The 16,880-nt window shown below is 32.8% G+C and overlaps 2 protein-coding genes across 3 annotated transcripts; one reads left to right on the forward strand and one right to left on the reverse strand.

The window, feature by feature from the left end:
* Positions 1-1,961: 1,961 nt before the first annotated feature.
* On the forward strand, positions 1,962-3,937 carry LOC129303928 (GDSL esterase/lipase At5g37690). 2 transcript variants are annotated; one of them, XM_054943518.1, is made up of 6 exons: positions 1,962-2,234; positions 2,614-2,741; positions 2,846-2,972; positions 3,089-3,201; positions 3,286-3,535; positions 3,636-3,937. In XM_054943518.1, exons 1-6 carry the CDS (start codon positions 1,997-1,999, stop codon positions 3,854-3,856), a joined length of 1,077 nt encoding a protein of 358 aa, XP_054799493.1. In that variant the 5' UTR covers positions 1,962-1,996; the 3' UTR covers positions 3,857-3,937. The 2 variants fall into 2 exon arrangements, with proteins under 2 accessions (XP_054799493.1, XP_054799492.1); XM_054943517.1 differs by having other exon boundaries at positions 1,963-2,246.
* A 149-nt stretch (positions 3,938-4,086) lies between these two features.
* LOC129303927 (glucan endo-1,3-beta-glucosidase 2-like) lies at positions 4,087-7,337 on the reverse strand. Its single transcript, XM_054943516.1, has 4 exons — positions 6,966-7,337; positions 4,850-6,103; positions 4,559-4,586; positions 4,087-4,447 (listed from the first exon to the last, which is right to left on the reverse strand). The coding sequence occupies exons 1-4, from the start codon at positions 7,021-7,023 to the stop codon at positions 4,294-4,296; spliced, it is 1,494 nt and encodes a 497-aa protein (XP_054799491.1). The 5' UTR covers positions 7,024-7,337; the 3' UTR covers positions 4,087-4,293.
* Between the last annotated feature and the right edge of the window lie 9,543 nt (positions 7,338-16,880).

Below are 16,880 nucleotides of genomic sequence, written 5' to 3' on the forward strand. Positions count from 1 at the left end.
TACCTACTTTCAAACTACCCATATTGTTTCATATTTACCTCTATTAAATACTCTATAATAAATATAAAATCATTCATTAATAGGGGTACTTTTTAAAAAAAGTCAATCATTATATTTCAAAAAATTAAAAATGTCTTATATTTTTAAACACTCAACTCCTCAAAAAATTTCTTATATTTTTTAATAGAGGGAGTATTATATATTTATTTTTATATTACTTTTCTAACTGTTGCAAAATCATATATAAATTATTCAAATGGCCTAATGCTTAATAAACAAAATTAACCGGTTATATAGGATATAAACAGGTAACAAATTTTTAATTTTTAATAAAAGTATATAATTAACATTAATATTTAACAGGAAAACTACTGATGTGTTATATAGAGTATGAGTAAATATTTTTTGAAGCCTAAAGCAACTGTCTTGATGGCCTAGCGTCACACATATCTTTCGTAAAACTACATGGGACTTATTTTTTTATTTTTATTTTTTGGAAAGTCAAGTCTGTACAATTTAAAATGTTTCTATAAGAATAATGACAAGACGTTCAATAACACATGATACACAATTCCTCGAACAACCAAAATGAAGGAGTTTTCAAGTATAGAATCAAATTATCCATATTTAAAAACATATTTACCAAATATTCAATATGCCCGACCCATGTTTCTTTCTAGCTAATTGGTTTCTAATTGGAAAATTATAAAAAGAGAATGCATGATAACTTTAACTCCGCTTATTGTATAGAACCTAATTCAATTTTATGATAGGATTTAGTCTGATTCTTTATGCTTGAAGCTCAAGCCTAGCACTGGCTTCTGGCCAAAAAAACAAAGAAAAAGAAAAAGAAAAAAGTCTAGCCTGGGACGGATTCAGAATGTAGCAAATGTATTGGGGGGCCAAAATTAATTTTTTTTATTTTTTTAAATAAAAAGGAAGAAAATTTATCAAAAAAGTTTTCAAAGGGGGGCAAGCACCCCTGCATGCCCCCCTCCCCAACAGATCCGTGCCTGAATCGAGCACTGGCAAGTGGCAAGTGAATTTATCATTATGTCTATCTCTCACTAATTTTATTGAATACCCAGTTGAAGAAACAATTAAATTAAGTCTCAAACTGGGCCAATAATATTATTAGATCTGTATTACTTGTTTATATTTTCTAATTTTTTTTCTAACCTATCTAACCCGTCTCCGCAAGAAAGAGGGTTTCACATACATACATTGCACCCCCACACAACACACAGCACATAACACCTAACCAACCCCGCCTCCCGACCTCCCCTCCACACACCCCTAGCCCAAATCCCCACAACCCCTTGTATCGAGGGGGGTTTATGCTATTGAACCAAATGTTCTTAGACATGCTTGTGCATAGTATAATTAAAATTTATGCTTTCTAGTTAATTAAGCTATTTATGCATAGTATAATTAAAATATAGTATAGAATCTTCTTAGATCTTTTTCTCGCCAAATATGAAGCTTTCTTTCTGTACCTTCAAAGCCTCCACAAAACAAAAGTGTTTCACCTGAAGGGGGGGGGAGTCTTCAACATGCGGCAGAAAATTACTGTATATCCTAATAAAACCCAATATGCAGCAGCCTAAATCAATAAAATATATTGCTTTCTGGAGGGTCAAACCTACCTTTGAGGCACTTCGATTTTCCATTTCAAGTTGACAAAATGGTAGTTGAACAATCTTGAAATTGAGCAATTTCATATCAGTATCATCAATGGGCTAGTAATTAGTTTCCTTGATCAGATCACCTTGCCTTCCCCCTTAGGTAAACTTCAGGCAACTTTAACTCACAATGAAGAAAACTTTCAGAACCAGCATGGCAGGCTCAAAAACCTGGTCAGATCACTTTGCTTTCTCCTCAAGAATGCTTGTGGTTTAGAAAAAGAGCATACTTGGAGGACTTGGCATACATGACTACTGCTATAAAATGGGTGAGTTTGTGGTGTATTTGAAGAATAAGCTGTGGACAAAAGAAGATGAAGATGAATATGCAAAGTGGAGGAGTGAGTTTGAGTGTGTTGACGTTAATAATATTGTCATCATCAAGAGAGGGTATGGCAGAAATAGTGACGTATGTATTTGGGGATTCACTGACAGAGGTGGGAAACAATAACTATATGCAGTATTCTCTGGCGAGGTCCAACTATCCCTGGTATGGCATTGACTATTCTGGAGGCCAACCTACTGGGAGATTCACTAATGGCAGAACTATTGGTGATATCATCTGTACATTTCTCCAAATCTCTCTCCTTCTTGTGTTTTTAATCTTTTTACAACACAAGTATTATTAGTATTTACTATACACTCACCCTGTACTTACCGAGCCCATGACTTGTCAATAGTGCCACCTGCCACTTTCTACAGTTCTATACACTCCTTTTGAATTACGATATAAAACATTTATTTGAAATTATGTTTGACTTAAAATGTAGAGCATTGAGTAATTTTTGTAATTTTTTTAACTATGCTCCTATTTTATTTGTCATTCTTTTTTTAAAAAAATATATATGGAAATATCAATTGTCACCTGCATTTATTGGGATATTTCAACATGAGGCTTTTGATGATGACAAACTTTTATGAAATTTTGCAGCAGAAAAGCTGGGAATCTCATCACCGCCACCTTATTTGTCATTGTCTCCAAATGATGATGCTTTCCTTAAAGGCGTTAACTTTGCTTCTGGAGGAGCTGGCATCCTCAATGATACTGGCCTTTATTTCGTACGCTCCAACTCAAATCAATCATCTTCCCTAATCACAGATTATTGCTGCCATAACTTATTAAGTATAAACTATAATCTCTCTCTCTCTCTTAAACCTTTCAGATTCAGAGGCTGTCTTTTGACGACCAGATCAATTGTTTCAACAAAAGCAAAGAAATCATGAAGGCAAAAGTTGGCCAAGAAGCCGCCAACAAGCTTTGCAATGAAGCCTTGTACTTTATTGGGATCGGTACGCTTTCTTCAACTTCAAATCTCGCTTTTCCTTCCTTTCCTTTCTATAGATTTGTAAACACGTCCATTATTTTGTAGAACAAACCATGTATTATTTCAGTTGTGTTTTTGCAGGGAGCAATGACTACGTGAACAATTTCTTGCAGCCATTTCTCGCTGATGGTCAACAATACACCCACGATGAGTTCGTTGAGCTTCTGATATCAACTTTAGATCAACAACTAACGGTATGAATCATGGCCATTTACATCAGCTTTAATTATTGTCTTAAAAGATTTGGTTTTCTGATGGAATTGAAATGAGCGTGTCAGAGACTGTATGAGCTCGGAGCAAGAAAAATAGTGTTCCATGGACTTGGCCCTCTGGGGTGCATTCCTTCTCAGAGGGTGAAATCTAGAAGAGGACAATGCTTGAAGCGAGTCAATGATTGGGTCATGGAGTTCAACTCCAGAGTACAGAATCTAATCCACACTCTCAACCATCGCCTTCCTAGTGCAAAACTCGCATTTGCAGACACGTACCCTTTAGTTCTGGATTTGATCAATAACCCAAGTGCATATGGTAATGCATTCGTATATCTTCTTGATCAATATAATAGAGCACATCTAGCAATGATGATGATGATGACAGGTATGTGCTTGCTTGGTCGTGTGTTACACAGGTTTTAAGGTTTCAAATACTTCTTGTTGCAATGTGGACACAAGCATAGGAGGGTTATGCTTGCCAAACTCCAAGTTATGCAGGAACAGAAGAGATTATGTGTTTTGGGATGCATTTCATCCTTCAGATGCAGCAAATGTTGTGCTAGCTGACAAGTTTTTCTCATCCCTTTTTTCATCTGCTCCCTCAGCAGCACCAGGGCCAGCCCCCCAAGTTTTGTAACCCACAAACATAAACAGTGATGTTAATTGTATTGTTTAACTTCATGACAGCATATAAAGTTGCTTCTCTGATTATGAGTCATTTGAGTTTCTGTAAGGTGAGAGATTCAATTCTAACTTTCAGCAAACAGGGATGAGTCAAGAGATTGGGGGGGAGGGGGAATCATTTGATTCTACATTGAAAAACAATAAACTCCTGGTGAAATGAATCTCTAACCTCTGCGTGGCTGCTTAAAACCTTTACCACTAGCTTGGAAAAACTATGATATCATAGTTCAATTGATAATGCCTAATTCAATCCAAATCCTTAGGCTGTTTTTCCATCTTTGTACAAAACTAAATGGGGACCGATTTCAACAACGCTACCAAATGAAAAAGTAGCAGCATCTACCACAAAATTTTGAAGGAAGTAAAGACGTTTTGATCATCTAACCAAAGTTACAAAACCAGCCCCCATACTAAAAATCCTATCACCATTATAATGCTTCTGATTCTCAGTTCACAGGTGCGGAAATTGCTGGCAGAAGAATCTGAACTTGTGGAATTCATTGATGGTGCTGTTATGTTTGAGAAGGTGCCATTCTTGCCAAGACTGCACATATTAACAAAAACCAATCACTTACAAGCAATATGCAGCCAAAGCGAAGTTCAATGATCACTACAAAGCTTATGATATGAAGCAAAAGATTCAAATCTGTCTTACCTTCCTGGAAATATACACGAACCATGACCTGCACACATTAGAATGGACTCATTGGCATTTGCAGTATTAACAATAAAAGAGTAAAATATCATTTGGAGGTCCTAGGAGGATGCACACATTTTAAAATATACTTAGGGAAAACTCTTGTGTTGATTCAATGAACACAAGGTAGAATATATTAACTATGTAACGCATGTTACATATCTTTTCATGATTAGTTTTAGTCTACAAAAATTCTGTATAGTTAAGGATTCTATAAACATTTAGAATCTCATGGAAGGTAGATATTACTTGGATCTGTGGTAGAGACTGTAGCCACTCCATTGAAATCACATGCCTCAGGAGACTTCCCCATCTTAGTATAGTATGCGTCAAAAGCAAAAGTTGCATGAGCAATCACGTTGTCTGGTTCATAGCAAGGTTGTCCCTGAAGCAAGTCAGAGCAATCCACTTTCCCAGGTCCACAAGCCCAATCTAGTGCAGCCTGCACCATCTTAGGGTCAGCACCTTCTTTTGCAATACAAAAAGTTTGATTAGTGGTATCATTAGCCAAAACTGCTCCTGATCCTGTCAAGTGCAAAATATAAATAGGTTCCCCATTTGCATCAAACAATCCCCAGTTCTTCTCTGACACTGGCCCGGGCTTCGTATCCTCATTGTACAGCTCATAGATGTATGTACTAACAGCAATCCCAGGATGTTTTGGAGTCCCTGTTTTGTTCAGCACATGCTTGATCAAATTACTGTTATAAGTATTAGCATTGTCAACTGTAGCATCAGGCTCATTCGAATCACCCTTTGAGGGCCAGCCTGACTCTGTTACCACCACGGGAATGTTAGTGTAGTTCAAAAAGGACATGGCAAAGTAGGCTGCATCCACCACTGCATCAAAGACATTGGAGTAGTGAAGTAGAGTATTGGAGTCTACAGCTTCTTTGTTTGAAGGGAGAGGCTTGAAGAGTGCGTATTCTAATGGAATCACACCATTGGACTTCATGTAATCATAGTAAGGATACACATTAAGCATAAGGTAAGAGTCCGTGGACTGCAAGAAATCAAGCAATGGGACCAAAATAGAGTTCATGGATCGATTGAAAAAGGCCTGGGAAGGAGGGAATGAATCGAGGATGATGGTGGAAGGGAGAGGGGTTGAGACTTTGATTTGTCGATCAAGGTTTGTTGCCACGAGGGCTGAGTGAATGTACTTAATGGCATTGACAAGGACTTTGGCTGCATTTGGGAGGGTGGTCAGAACCTCAGAGCCAACACAAATGGTTGTGATGTTGGTGGCCGGGTAATGCGCAACGACATTGCGTGAAACCCAGTTAGCAGCTGTGGAGTTTGATTGACCTATTGCCAGCAGCTCTTCATTAGGGACAGATACAACAACTTCAATGCCTGACTTGGAAAGTGCAATGAGCATAGCTTGATCAGCATCATACAATCGAACATGTCGGATTTGCTGGGCTTTAAGTAGTGCTACAACTTGTGTTGGGTGTGGCATGTCTGAGAGATCTGTCCCAATGTTCACACCAATAAACGGCTCTGCAAGGAACAACAGTGAAAAGCCATTAAGCATGAGTCACAAGCCTTTTAAGTCCTCATTGATAAACCAAAACGTGAGCTCAAATTCAAAAGCACAGTTCTTTTGGAGTACTCGCTTCTATAATATGAATCTGGATTTTTTTCCCCAAAAAAAAAAAAATCTTATTTTCTTGAAGACTGAAACTGTGAAAGCAATAAACGAAGCTTTTTTTTTTTTTTCTCTCAGTAACAGCCTCCCAACTGAAAGTAAGCTGCTATAAAAGTGATACACAAAATCTGGTGTGGGCCTGAAATACATTGAATGACTGAATGAAAGGACAAAGAGCAATGTCCTTCTAGCATTTAATCAGCCTGAATCCTAAAAGGGGACCATATTCAAGCAGGTCTAACTACTAAATGCTTGAGCAATCTGCTTACTCCATATTAGCTCACATTCACAAGTTAAATAATAGTGATAAAATTAATAGCGTCTGAGAAGGAGCAGCTAATGAATGATGCTCTAAGATTGCTCAAGGCGATAATGGAAACACAGAAAACATACCAACACACTAACACTAACAGATTGCTGACTCAGCAAAAACACGCACAGCAGGACTGAGGTTTATGAACACTAAGAGTGTTTCTTGGTAGGGTTTGGACATTGAAAATGGAAGGCTCGAGAGAGTGTAAAGATTCACTCCCAGTAAGCATAACCTAAACTCAATGAGGGTTCTAACAGTAAGGAAACCAGATAAATGGTGGTTATTTAGCGAAAAACTTAGCATTAAACAGAGGAAGATTCAGAATGCAAAACTTGTACACTGAAAAGCCCTGGATCTCAGCTCAACAGAGAGAGTAAAGAAGCAAAAGGAAGATCACTAACCGTTATCGGCAGCAGCAGCAAGGACTGTAAGAAGCAGCAGAAGCAAATGCAAAGCCATAGATTCAAACCTCCCTAAAAAACAAAACACAAGAAAAATCTGGAGAAAATAAAGGAATGTTTGAGAGAAAGAGAGAGAATAAAAATGAGGAAATGAACCGAGGCAAAGGTGGGTTCAAGCTTTGAGAGAATAAATAAGAGAGAGAGATGGGATCACACGTGGAAGGAACGGTGGTCAGAAAAATCAAACAAGAACGGATATAGTAGATGGGGTTTCTTTCACTGTAACCAAGCAGGCTAGTAAGGCTGGAGGTAGAAGAAGCGAAAATCAAGGAGTTGAGGGACGCCCTTTTTTCTTCTCTCCTCACAGTTCTTAAAAATGGTTTAATGGGGATTTTGATTTTTTCCTATTTGTTTACAGGCTGGTGTAACACAGAAGTAGGGCACACCTAGCCGTTAAAGTATCGATTTCGTTTCTTTTTAGAAGGACAGTTTTGTTTTTGTGTGGTGACATGGAGCTGCATAATAGGGCATTCTTCACGACAATTTAAAAGGTGGGTCCCTCCTTCTGTACCACTAAATAAACATTGCCTGAAGGACACCCCATATCCCTTACGGCCAGCCCAAAAAAAAAAAAAAAAAAAGGAACAGCATCCTTGAAGGCATCGAAAAGGTCCAAGTAGTAACAACAACGGTCAAATTTACGCGCCATATCTTAAGCCCATTCTACATGCTTACAAAAATTTCTGATGAAAACATTATTATATATAGCGGCATTTTCTTACTCTATTTTGCTAAGATAACAACAATACTAATTTCCTCACACCATTGGATTTGAGGAAGTAAGGAACAATGGCACTTTTTACCGTTATTTTAGTAACTGTATATCACATGTAATGTGAGCTTAAACCGTAATGGGACCCTTTCCCTGTTTTATAAGATTCAACCATCTAATCATTGGCCTTGGTTTTTTGTTTTTTGTTGGCCAAAATCATTGGCCTTCGTTACAATTTAGGAACTTAAACCATAACTAGCCGGTTTAATGGAGTGTCTGTCCCACGTCGTGTAAATTCAATCACTTATGTGTACATATATACTCTCTTTCTAATCTCATTTATAAATAACTTTCAATATATTTCATTAAAATTAAAAAAATTAAATTTCATTAACTTTATATTAAAATTTAATAAATTTTTACCTTTATTTTTAATAAATTTTTTTAAATTTTATTATTAATAATTAAAATATTTAATAAGAGTAAAAATTAAAAGAAAAATATTAAAAATTGATTAATACTTTATAAATAAAATTAAATTTTTTTATTTATTTTATAAATCGAATCAAACCGATATAAATACAGATATATATATATTTCAATGTTCTGTCGTCCTTTAATCGACCTGAGTCAAGGATCCTCCTGCGGGATCCTCCTGCGTTTATGACAAGGAAACAGTTTGCGGGTACGAGTTCCATGATACTGTTTCAAAATAAAATTACCCTGTCATATATTGCAAAAGATATTATGATAATTTTTTAATATTTAATTAATATGTTTAAAAATATAAAACATTTTTAATCGAATCTCACTCATTAATAAAATAATTATCTATTTTTAAATTAATTTTATTTTTTTATATTCACCCCTGTTAAATACTCTACAATAAATATAAAGTTATTATCAATAGGGACACTTTTATAAAAAAAAAAGTAATAATTATATCCCGAGAGATAAAAAATATTTTATATTTTTAATATTTAATTTTTTAAAAAATGCATCACATTTTTGAACGAAAGGAGTAATTTTTTTTAAAAATATTCTTAACAAGTAAACCACTCAATTATTTACCCTTAAATGAGACATCTTATTAAATCTGAATAAATATAAAAAATTATGTGAATTTAAAAATAATTAACTAAATTCATTAAGAGAATAATTCAATAAAAAATGTCTTATTTTTTAATGAGAAAACGTGTGTTTTCTAGCCATAAAATGATAATCAAAACCTATTCAGGGCATGTTTGGAAGAGCACGGAGTTAGTGATCTAATTCGAATTAAGATTTGAAGGGATAATTTTTTCTATGCTCAAACTTTAGTTTGCCAATTATAGTTTATAGAAATTTGCATTACAAATGTTAATCCAAATTCATATCTAAACAGTTAATTCTCCATTCATTTTAAACTATAAAATATTTTTAGATAAAATTATACATCTAAATAAAACTCATTAAATGTACTTCACAATCTTACTTTTTAAGACAAATATATAAAATTTTTAAAATATCTTTCATTTAACACTTTAATACTGGTAAAAGAATATTAAAAAGAGAGAACATATGAAAAGGATAATATTAAAAAAATATCATTAATAAAATTTTATTTTTGTCAAAATATGTTATATTTGTGATGTTGAACCTTTTTAAAAAATATCTTATTATTTAAGATAAAGGTGATATAATATAAAAATCTTGTCATCATTTAAACTACCAATATTTACTATTCAAACTCTAGTTTTTACTTTTTTTTTTCCCAACTTTTTTGGGTCAAAACAACTTTTCACAAGTGGAATGTTCTTGCTTCACATTAGTGTTTTTTAACAAGGTCCTGGATTGTAATTTGTCATCCCAATTCCCAAGCCTTAGGATTTAGGACAGACTTTTCTTTGATCTCATTGAAGATTTGAAAAGGATTACGCGAGGCGTGGGGGACAGTTTCAGTAGAAAGGACATCTCATTGAGATTGACATGATGGACCGAGTCCATTAAGGCATGTAATAGGGCTTTTGCAATAAAAACATGTGGGCCTGTTCTGAATAGTGTCCAAGGGCATCATAGTAGGCGCGTCATGGATATAGGTGTTCGCATGTAAAGGCCATGACCTAACAGGCCTTTAATTCTGGGCTCCTTGGAGCATATTCTTTTTTCTTTATCATAGATAAGGCTATTCCCAAGTGTATGTATCTGAAAAAGCATGTTGTCATTGAGAATACAATGCAGGACTGTAGCCCAAAAAAAGAGCACATTGTAAGATGGGCTTGTCATCTTAAAATAGATTACAAGATGGGCCAGGTTCTGCTTTGCGGGTTTCGCTAGACCAACTAGTATGTGTCATGTAGTTCTTGATGATTGGTGTATGATGTAATGATTTCTAATTTTAATTCTTCTAAGTATTTTTGTCTTTTGGCCATTTAACTATGATGGTTTGCATCAAACGTAATTAATTAATATATTTTGTGAAAAAAAGTCAATCATATTATCATTCGACATAATGACTTATGACATTATATTTAATTTAAGTTTTGATAATAATAAATATAAATAAGTTAACAATATACTTATACCTAATTGTTTTCATAGATATATAATAGTTAACCATAACTATATAACAATTGCTTTAAAGTGCTTTTCTTTATATTGTTTCATATTATACATGAGATTTGAAAAAAACGAGTTGAGTGGATAAAAGTTATTTTACACTATTATATTTTTCTTTATCTTAAAGTAATTCTATATACAGGAGTATTGAAGGTATTATCTCTTATATATTGGATATAAAGCTTTTCGCATGCATAGTATTATAATCTTCATATCTATACTTATATATATATTGATACTTGGATTAATCATTTTGTTCATGATATATCATTTAAGGTTATCTAAAGTAAAAATGAGAGCAAGCATGAAGAGGAAGAAATCAAAGGCATCATTACCATGCATGCCACACTTAAAATGGGCGAACATAAAGATAAGGATAATCTAAAAATAAGAAGAATGAAGACATTCATACAAACTTGATTGTATCTTGAAAGCCTTGGATTTGATAGGCATAATATTATTAGACTATAAGTCTTTATATTAAACTCACTGATTTAGATATAAAGTATTAGCTCAATATATTTTAAATCAAAATATGCATTTTACCTCTTAAGAGAAAGAGTGAGATATAATTTTTTATAATTATATTTTTTTTATCTTTGATCATATATATCTCACAAAGTTTGAAATATTTTGTTTATTAACTCCATAAAGTTTTTAAAGTTGTTCTATTAACTCAAAATAGAGTTAAGTTAAAAAAAGTCATAAACACTTGAATTTTAAGTTTTGAAATGTAAATTGTGCAAAAAATTTGACATTTGGTTATATTTTTGGTCAAATCTCTTACTACACAGATTATTTTAATGTAAAATATATTTTATTTAAAAATAGACTGCAACAACTTTTTAATGATAATTTATTTATTCAAAATTAAGTTCTATTGAGAAAGATATGAATTTTAGAAATTGAGTGTTGAGATATCGTTTCTGCATTATATTTAGAGTTGACCTTCATTCACTCTTTTGATTATATCTCAAAATTTAAATTGAATTTAAGGGTAAAACTTATTTTATTAAAAACTAGACTTTAAGAGCTTTCCAACGATATATAATTCGTTGGATTTGGAGTTGTATTAAGAGAGTTATAGCCCTATAAAGTTCTATGCAACGGAACCCTCCAAATCATGCGTGAATGAAAGAGGGACACGCATGTGAAATGTTCTCAAAATGCTTCAATGTGCAATTCAAGTGTGAATCACTTCTCATCCATGCATGAAACACCTCTCAGAAGCCTTGTTTTTCACTGAATAGCTTCTATGGTTCAATTCAAGCTTGAATCATTTTCTATCCACGAGCGAAATGACCTCTAAAGCCTTATTTTTCACCAAATACTTTCTATGGTCCAATTCAAATGTGAATCACTTTTTTGTCCATATATGATTTGTCATCTTTGCAATATTATGTGACATTTCAAGTGAGATTTGTTACCTGTGCAATACCATATGACATTTCAAGCATGATTTATCACGTTTCAAGTGATATTTATCACCTATGCCTGTGAAATGTCCATATCATGCTTGAATGAGTTTTATTCCTCATGTAAAATGTTACCAATAGCTATAATCACTGTATAATGACTATAAATATTTATATTATGTTTTTAACACTTTTTTCACTCCATGGATTATCAATATAACACTCAAAATTTATCTTAATAAGTGATTAAATTCAAAAATCATCAACTTAAAAAATTCATGTTCATATTACTCTCATTATATGAAAATCATTATTCTTGAGCCAATATCATCTATATTTTCATCATTTGAGTATTAAAACTTTATTGTACTCATCATTGCTCTTAAAGAGATTTTAATTGAGTGATTTAGATACTCAAAATCATTGTAAAGGTGAGGGGAAGATTTCTCTTGTAATCAAGAAAGGTTGTTTTCTTGAAAAAAGAAGATTATTAATAAAGTAAGTTACTATAAAGACTCACAAATGCCAAACTCAACTTGTGGTTATACTGAGGTGACAAGCACCTACTTAAACTCATGATATAGTGGAGAAATCTCAATTGATTGCTTGGGAATTGGACGTAAGCTCAAGTGGTGGAGCTGAATTAGGATAAATTATAGTTTGTACTCTCTCTTTCCTTAACTCTTTATATTTTTAGCGACCTTAGTTAATACTATGCTTTAGTGTGCAAAATTAAATTTGATATATCTACATACTCTTACCTAAACTTTCACTTATAAATTAATTTTACACGTATTGAGCTTGTGAAAATTATTTTAACATTTTTGCAGTTAGAGTTTAGAATTTGAATTTATTCAAATTTTTTCTTACATATAGTTTTATTAAAAAAGTTTTGAAAGAATCAAAAAATTCTCAAACAGTCAATTCATCCCCTTCTTGGGTGTATTGTCACATCTAATAATTCTTTTACAAATTCTTAGCAAGTTTTTTTAGCATTAATATTTGGATTTTTTCTAAGAACATTATCACTGTTGACCTAAAATTATCCAAATCATTATATAGAACTATTATTATTAATGATGACCTCATGAGTGAAGTTGAGAATGAAGGTTGGGCCTGACGGGCTGCTTATTTGAGTTCATTTTTATAAGAGTCTATACTTGAAAAATAACATTTTTTAGGGAAAGTGGGATTCAAAACTCAGTTGCAAAACAAGCTCAAGCATGGGTGTCCTATTTAGGCCCCTTTTTGTTTTACCCTTAAAAAAATAAAATATTTTTAAATTATACTTTAAAATTTGAATTTCTATTATTTTTTTAATATTATAATTTATATTTTAAAAATATGACATAGTATAATTGAAATTTTTATTTTTTAAAAATTCAAAAAATAATATTAAAAAAGGCTTTTGGGCCTAGCTATAAGCCCTTTAGATAAGGTCAAATTTTAGAAAATGATCGATTTTAAAATAACTGAACTCATAAACTTAAGTTCATATAGCTCAATTCACCTTTTTTATTTTTCTGGCTCTATTCACGAGTATCCTAAAGATGTCTTTAATGTTTTTATTTAATTCAGTTGCATAATTTCAAGATAAGTTAATTTGATTCTTTCAACCAATCCATAGTAACTCTATCACTTTATTATACTCTAATATAGATAAACGCAAAATCTGCATGTCTACAAGAAGTGGATATCATACCATCCGTAGATCCACACTCTTAAAATACTCGTAATGCTGACAATACAAATTGTAGCTTCTAAACCCAAGAGCACACTATAATGGCCCCCCAAAAAAATTGCGATAAATAAATTTAGGTGAGTGAGATATTGAAATTAAATGTATTAAAGTCAATTTCACACCTTAAAAAATACCAATAGAAATACTTCCAAAATTTGCTCAAAAAGAAATACTTCCAAATTATTCACCAGCAAAATTGGTGTCAGCCAGATTTGATTGGTATTTGACCAAATGGGAATAAAGCTTGAATTCAGTCGTTCACTTTCCTAAGGCAATGATGTGGTTGACGCTGAATCATCAGAAACGTGGAAGGTTCTGGAATAATAAAAGTGCTTTTTAGTTTTTAGTTTATTTCTTTCCTAATTAACATAAATAAAAACAATATTGGAAAAGCACTCACTCTCTCTGCCAACTCATTCAATTCAAACCTCTCTTCTCTTATGTGTTGACACTTCGATTCTTCCTTTTGCTCGCATGCTATAATACCCATTCCACCATATCAAAGACTCTATCAATACCAATAATGAATGATTGGATCAATTAGCAAAAATTATTCCTTCCTAATTAGAAGTTTTAAGTTTGAATGTGTTGGGAATGGATTGGCATAAGTGATCAGGATTGGATGTTCATGAAAAAAAAATCTATCAATGCCTACACACCTAATTAATAAAGTCAGGCAGTGATTGATTAAATACATATAATGCTTATTCACACTTGTATTTCTTATACTCTTGCACCTCATCACTCCTGCCAACTAGTTGCTACTCGATCCCCAAACCCTAATCTCTCTCTCTCTCTCTTTCTGTTTCTCTTTCATGCTCTAATGCTCTCTGAGATCGATATTGGACCCCAGAGAACCTCACACTTTGGAACATTCAGGAAGACATGAACATTGGAGAAACCAGAGTACGTGGCTCCACAAGATAAGGTTGTTATTCCTTTAAATACACACACCCACACACATCAAGATATATCAGTGGTATTATCGTGTAACAGATTAATCATGAGATACCCATTATAAAAAACACTACCATACACAACAGAAAAAGTGTGTCTCTCTTTTTGTGTGTGTAGGTATGGAGTATCGGCCCCACATCATCATCACCCTCCTTTAACCATTCCGTATTCCTCCACGTATTCATAAGCAGCGGCAGCATTCACATGCAACCTAGGTTTGGCCGTGAATGGATTTGAACTCTTCACATCAAATAAAGTTGAATGAAAAAACTATAATAGAGTATAAGAATTTTTATAAGATTTGAGTCTTAATAACTCTTAAATTCAATAATGATGTTCTTCTCTACTAGTCTTGGCCTGTCCCTCCGCCTTTGTATTGCGTCAAGCTAGCATGTTGCTTAAGTCATTGATCCAATGGAGTAGAGTTTTCTTGAACTTTTGTGGGAATGATGAAAGCATTACGAATTGACTGGCCAAGCGTAGACATATGATTGGTATAAAATGCCAACTGTAATAACATGAAAGGAGAAAAATAAGAAACAAATGACGTATAGTGTTATGTATATATATTAAGTTGGAAGTCTGAAAGAAGTGAAGAAAACAGAAGAAGCTAAGCAGAAGCATAATTGGAGCATTGAGTCTTTGAGATAATAATGAAATGCCAGGTTGATGGTGAGCAACACTTTGAATACCTTTTGTGAGTTAAGTGGAAGGCATTTTTAGTGGCACGTGGGACCCAAAGTTCCACTAAATCCTCCAATAGAATTCATGCGCGTTTGGGTTTATCTAAATATATATCATTATTTAAATTATTTTCTTCGAAAAAACTTTTTAACTTTAATTTCTGTTGCATGGATAATATATAATTAATTGAAGTGACCGGCCAGTTAATATTATCCTGTGATTCTTCATCATCTCATTCTGTGTTTCAGAAGCTTTAATTTGGACAAGTATGTTTGAGCTATCTCTACCGACTTCTTCATTATATTCTTTTGGTACATTACTTTTCCCTCATAAAAAACTCATATCTCTGCTTTTTGGGAAAATAAAGAAAGAGAGAAAGAAACAATTTGAATTACCAGATGCGCATGGCTTCTTTAGCTTTCTATTTGTTGAAATGTGGTGTGTAAGCAGTGGAAGACCACACAATATTAGAGACAAGTACATTATTATTATTTTTCATTTCAATCTTTTCTTTTGTGCCTTTTTGGCAGTGATGACTTGCCCTGTGCCTTTGTTGCCTCCTTTATCATCATCAGTTGCACCGTCAAAAACCCTACCAAACCAAATCCAATAAAGTTTGATTCATCCATTTTCAATTTTATTTTTATTTTGTGAAGCATCTAGCATCCTAAAACTCATAAGAAATTCAGAGGACTTAATGAAATCTAAACTAATTCAAATCATCAAGCTAGGATGAGACCATTTTGATTGGAAATTCTACCATTAATAAATAATGTTGCGCATTCTCAAAACTTGAGCTTGAAACGAGATTCTCATTAAGCTAGTACAACTTTTTGAGCCAAGCATTTGATAATAATGAATTTTCAACTTTAAACTGTTATCTTTACACCCATATATTTTAGGGAGAATGACAGAGACATTCTAAAAGGATTAATTAATTTAAGTTAAATTTTAAATATTAGATTTTAAAAATTTACAATTCAATCTCTCAATTTTACAACTCTATTGTGATGAAATTGCAACTTGTATTCTAAATTTTAATAGAAAAAATAATTTTTTTATTCTTTAATCATGTTAAAATTTAAAAAATAAGTTACAAATTCATCACAACACAATTATAACATTGAGAAATTGAGTTACAAATTTTTAAAATTTAACACTTAAAATTTAATTTAAATTAATTAATCTTTTTAAGGTCTCTTTGTCATTCTTTCATTTTTTTTTTTAATGCGGTCCTTTTCTGATTGACTCATTTTAACTTTGTTTATACGGAAACCCACACACATATAGAGGGAAAGGATTGGTTCATCAATTAATGAACCTGTTATTAATGGCTTTTTCTGAACCATTATGTTATATTGCATTATTTAGGCCTTAAATGTAAAAGAAAATAAAAAATTTTAGCTTAACTTTCCCAACCCCGTCAACTTTAATATGTGTTTCTGCGCACGCGCAAATCTAGCTAGGGCCATCCCCGAAAATGAAGATTAATATATTAATTTATTAACTTTACATGATACATTATTATATAAAAAGTCAAATGACTCATGACTAGTAGTGGTACTGATAGCAGACACATGGCTTCTCAAATGCTTTTGTAGCTTTGTCTTTTTTTTCCCCCTTCCTTATCATTGATCTCTTTCCTAATCTTTACATAATATGCATTGCTCATAATTTTTATATTTATATATATATATATATTTTTTTTTTGTCTCCATAATTTTCAATTTTTAATTTTTTAAAGTAAT

The sequence above is a fragment of the Prosopis cineraria genome, unplaced genomic scaffold (genome assembly GCF_029017545.1).
Source record: "Prosopis cineraria cultivar Desert tree isolate PC_DT_omini unplaced genomic scaffold, ASM2901754v1 PC2, whole genome shotgun sequence".
Taxonomy (NCBI): domain Eukaryota; kingdom Viridiplantae; phylum Streptophyta; class Magnoliopsida; order Fabales; family Fabaceae; genus Prosopis; species Prosopis cineraria.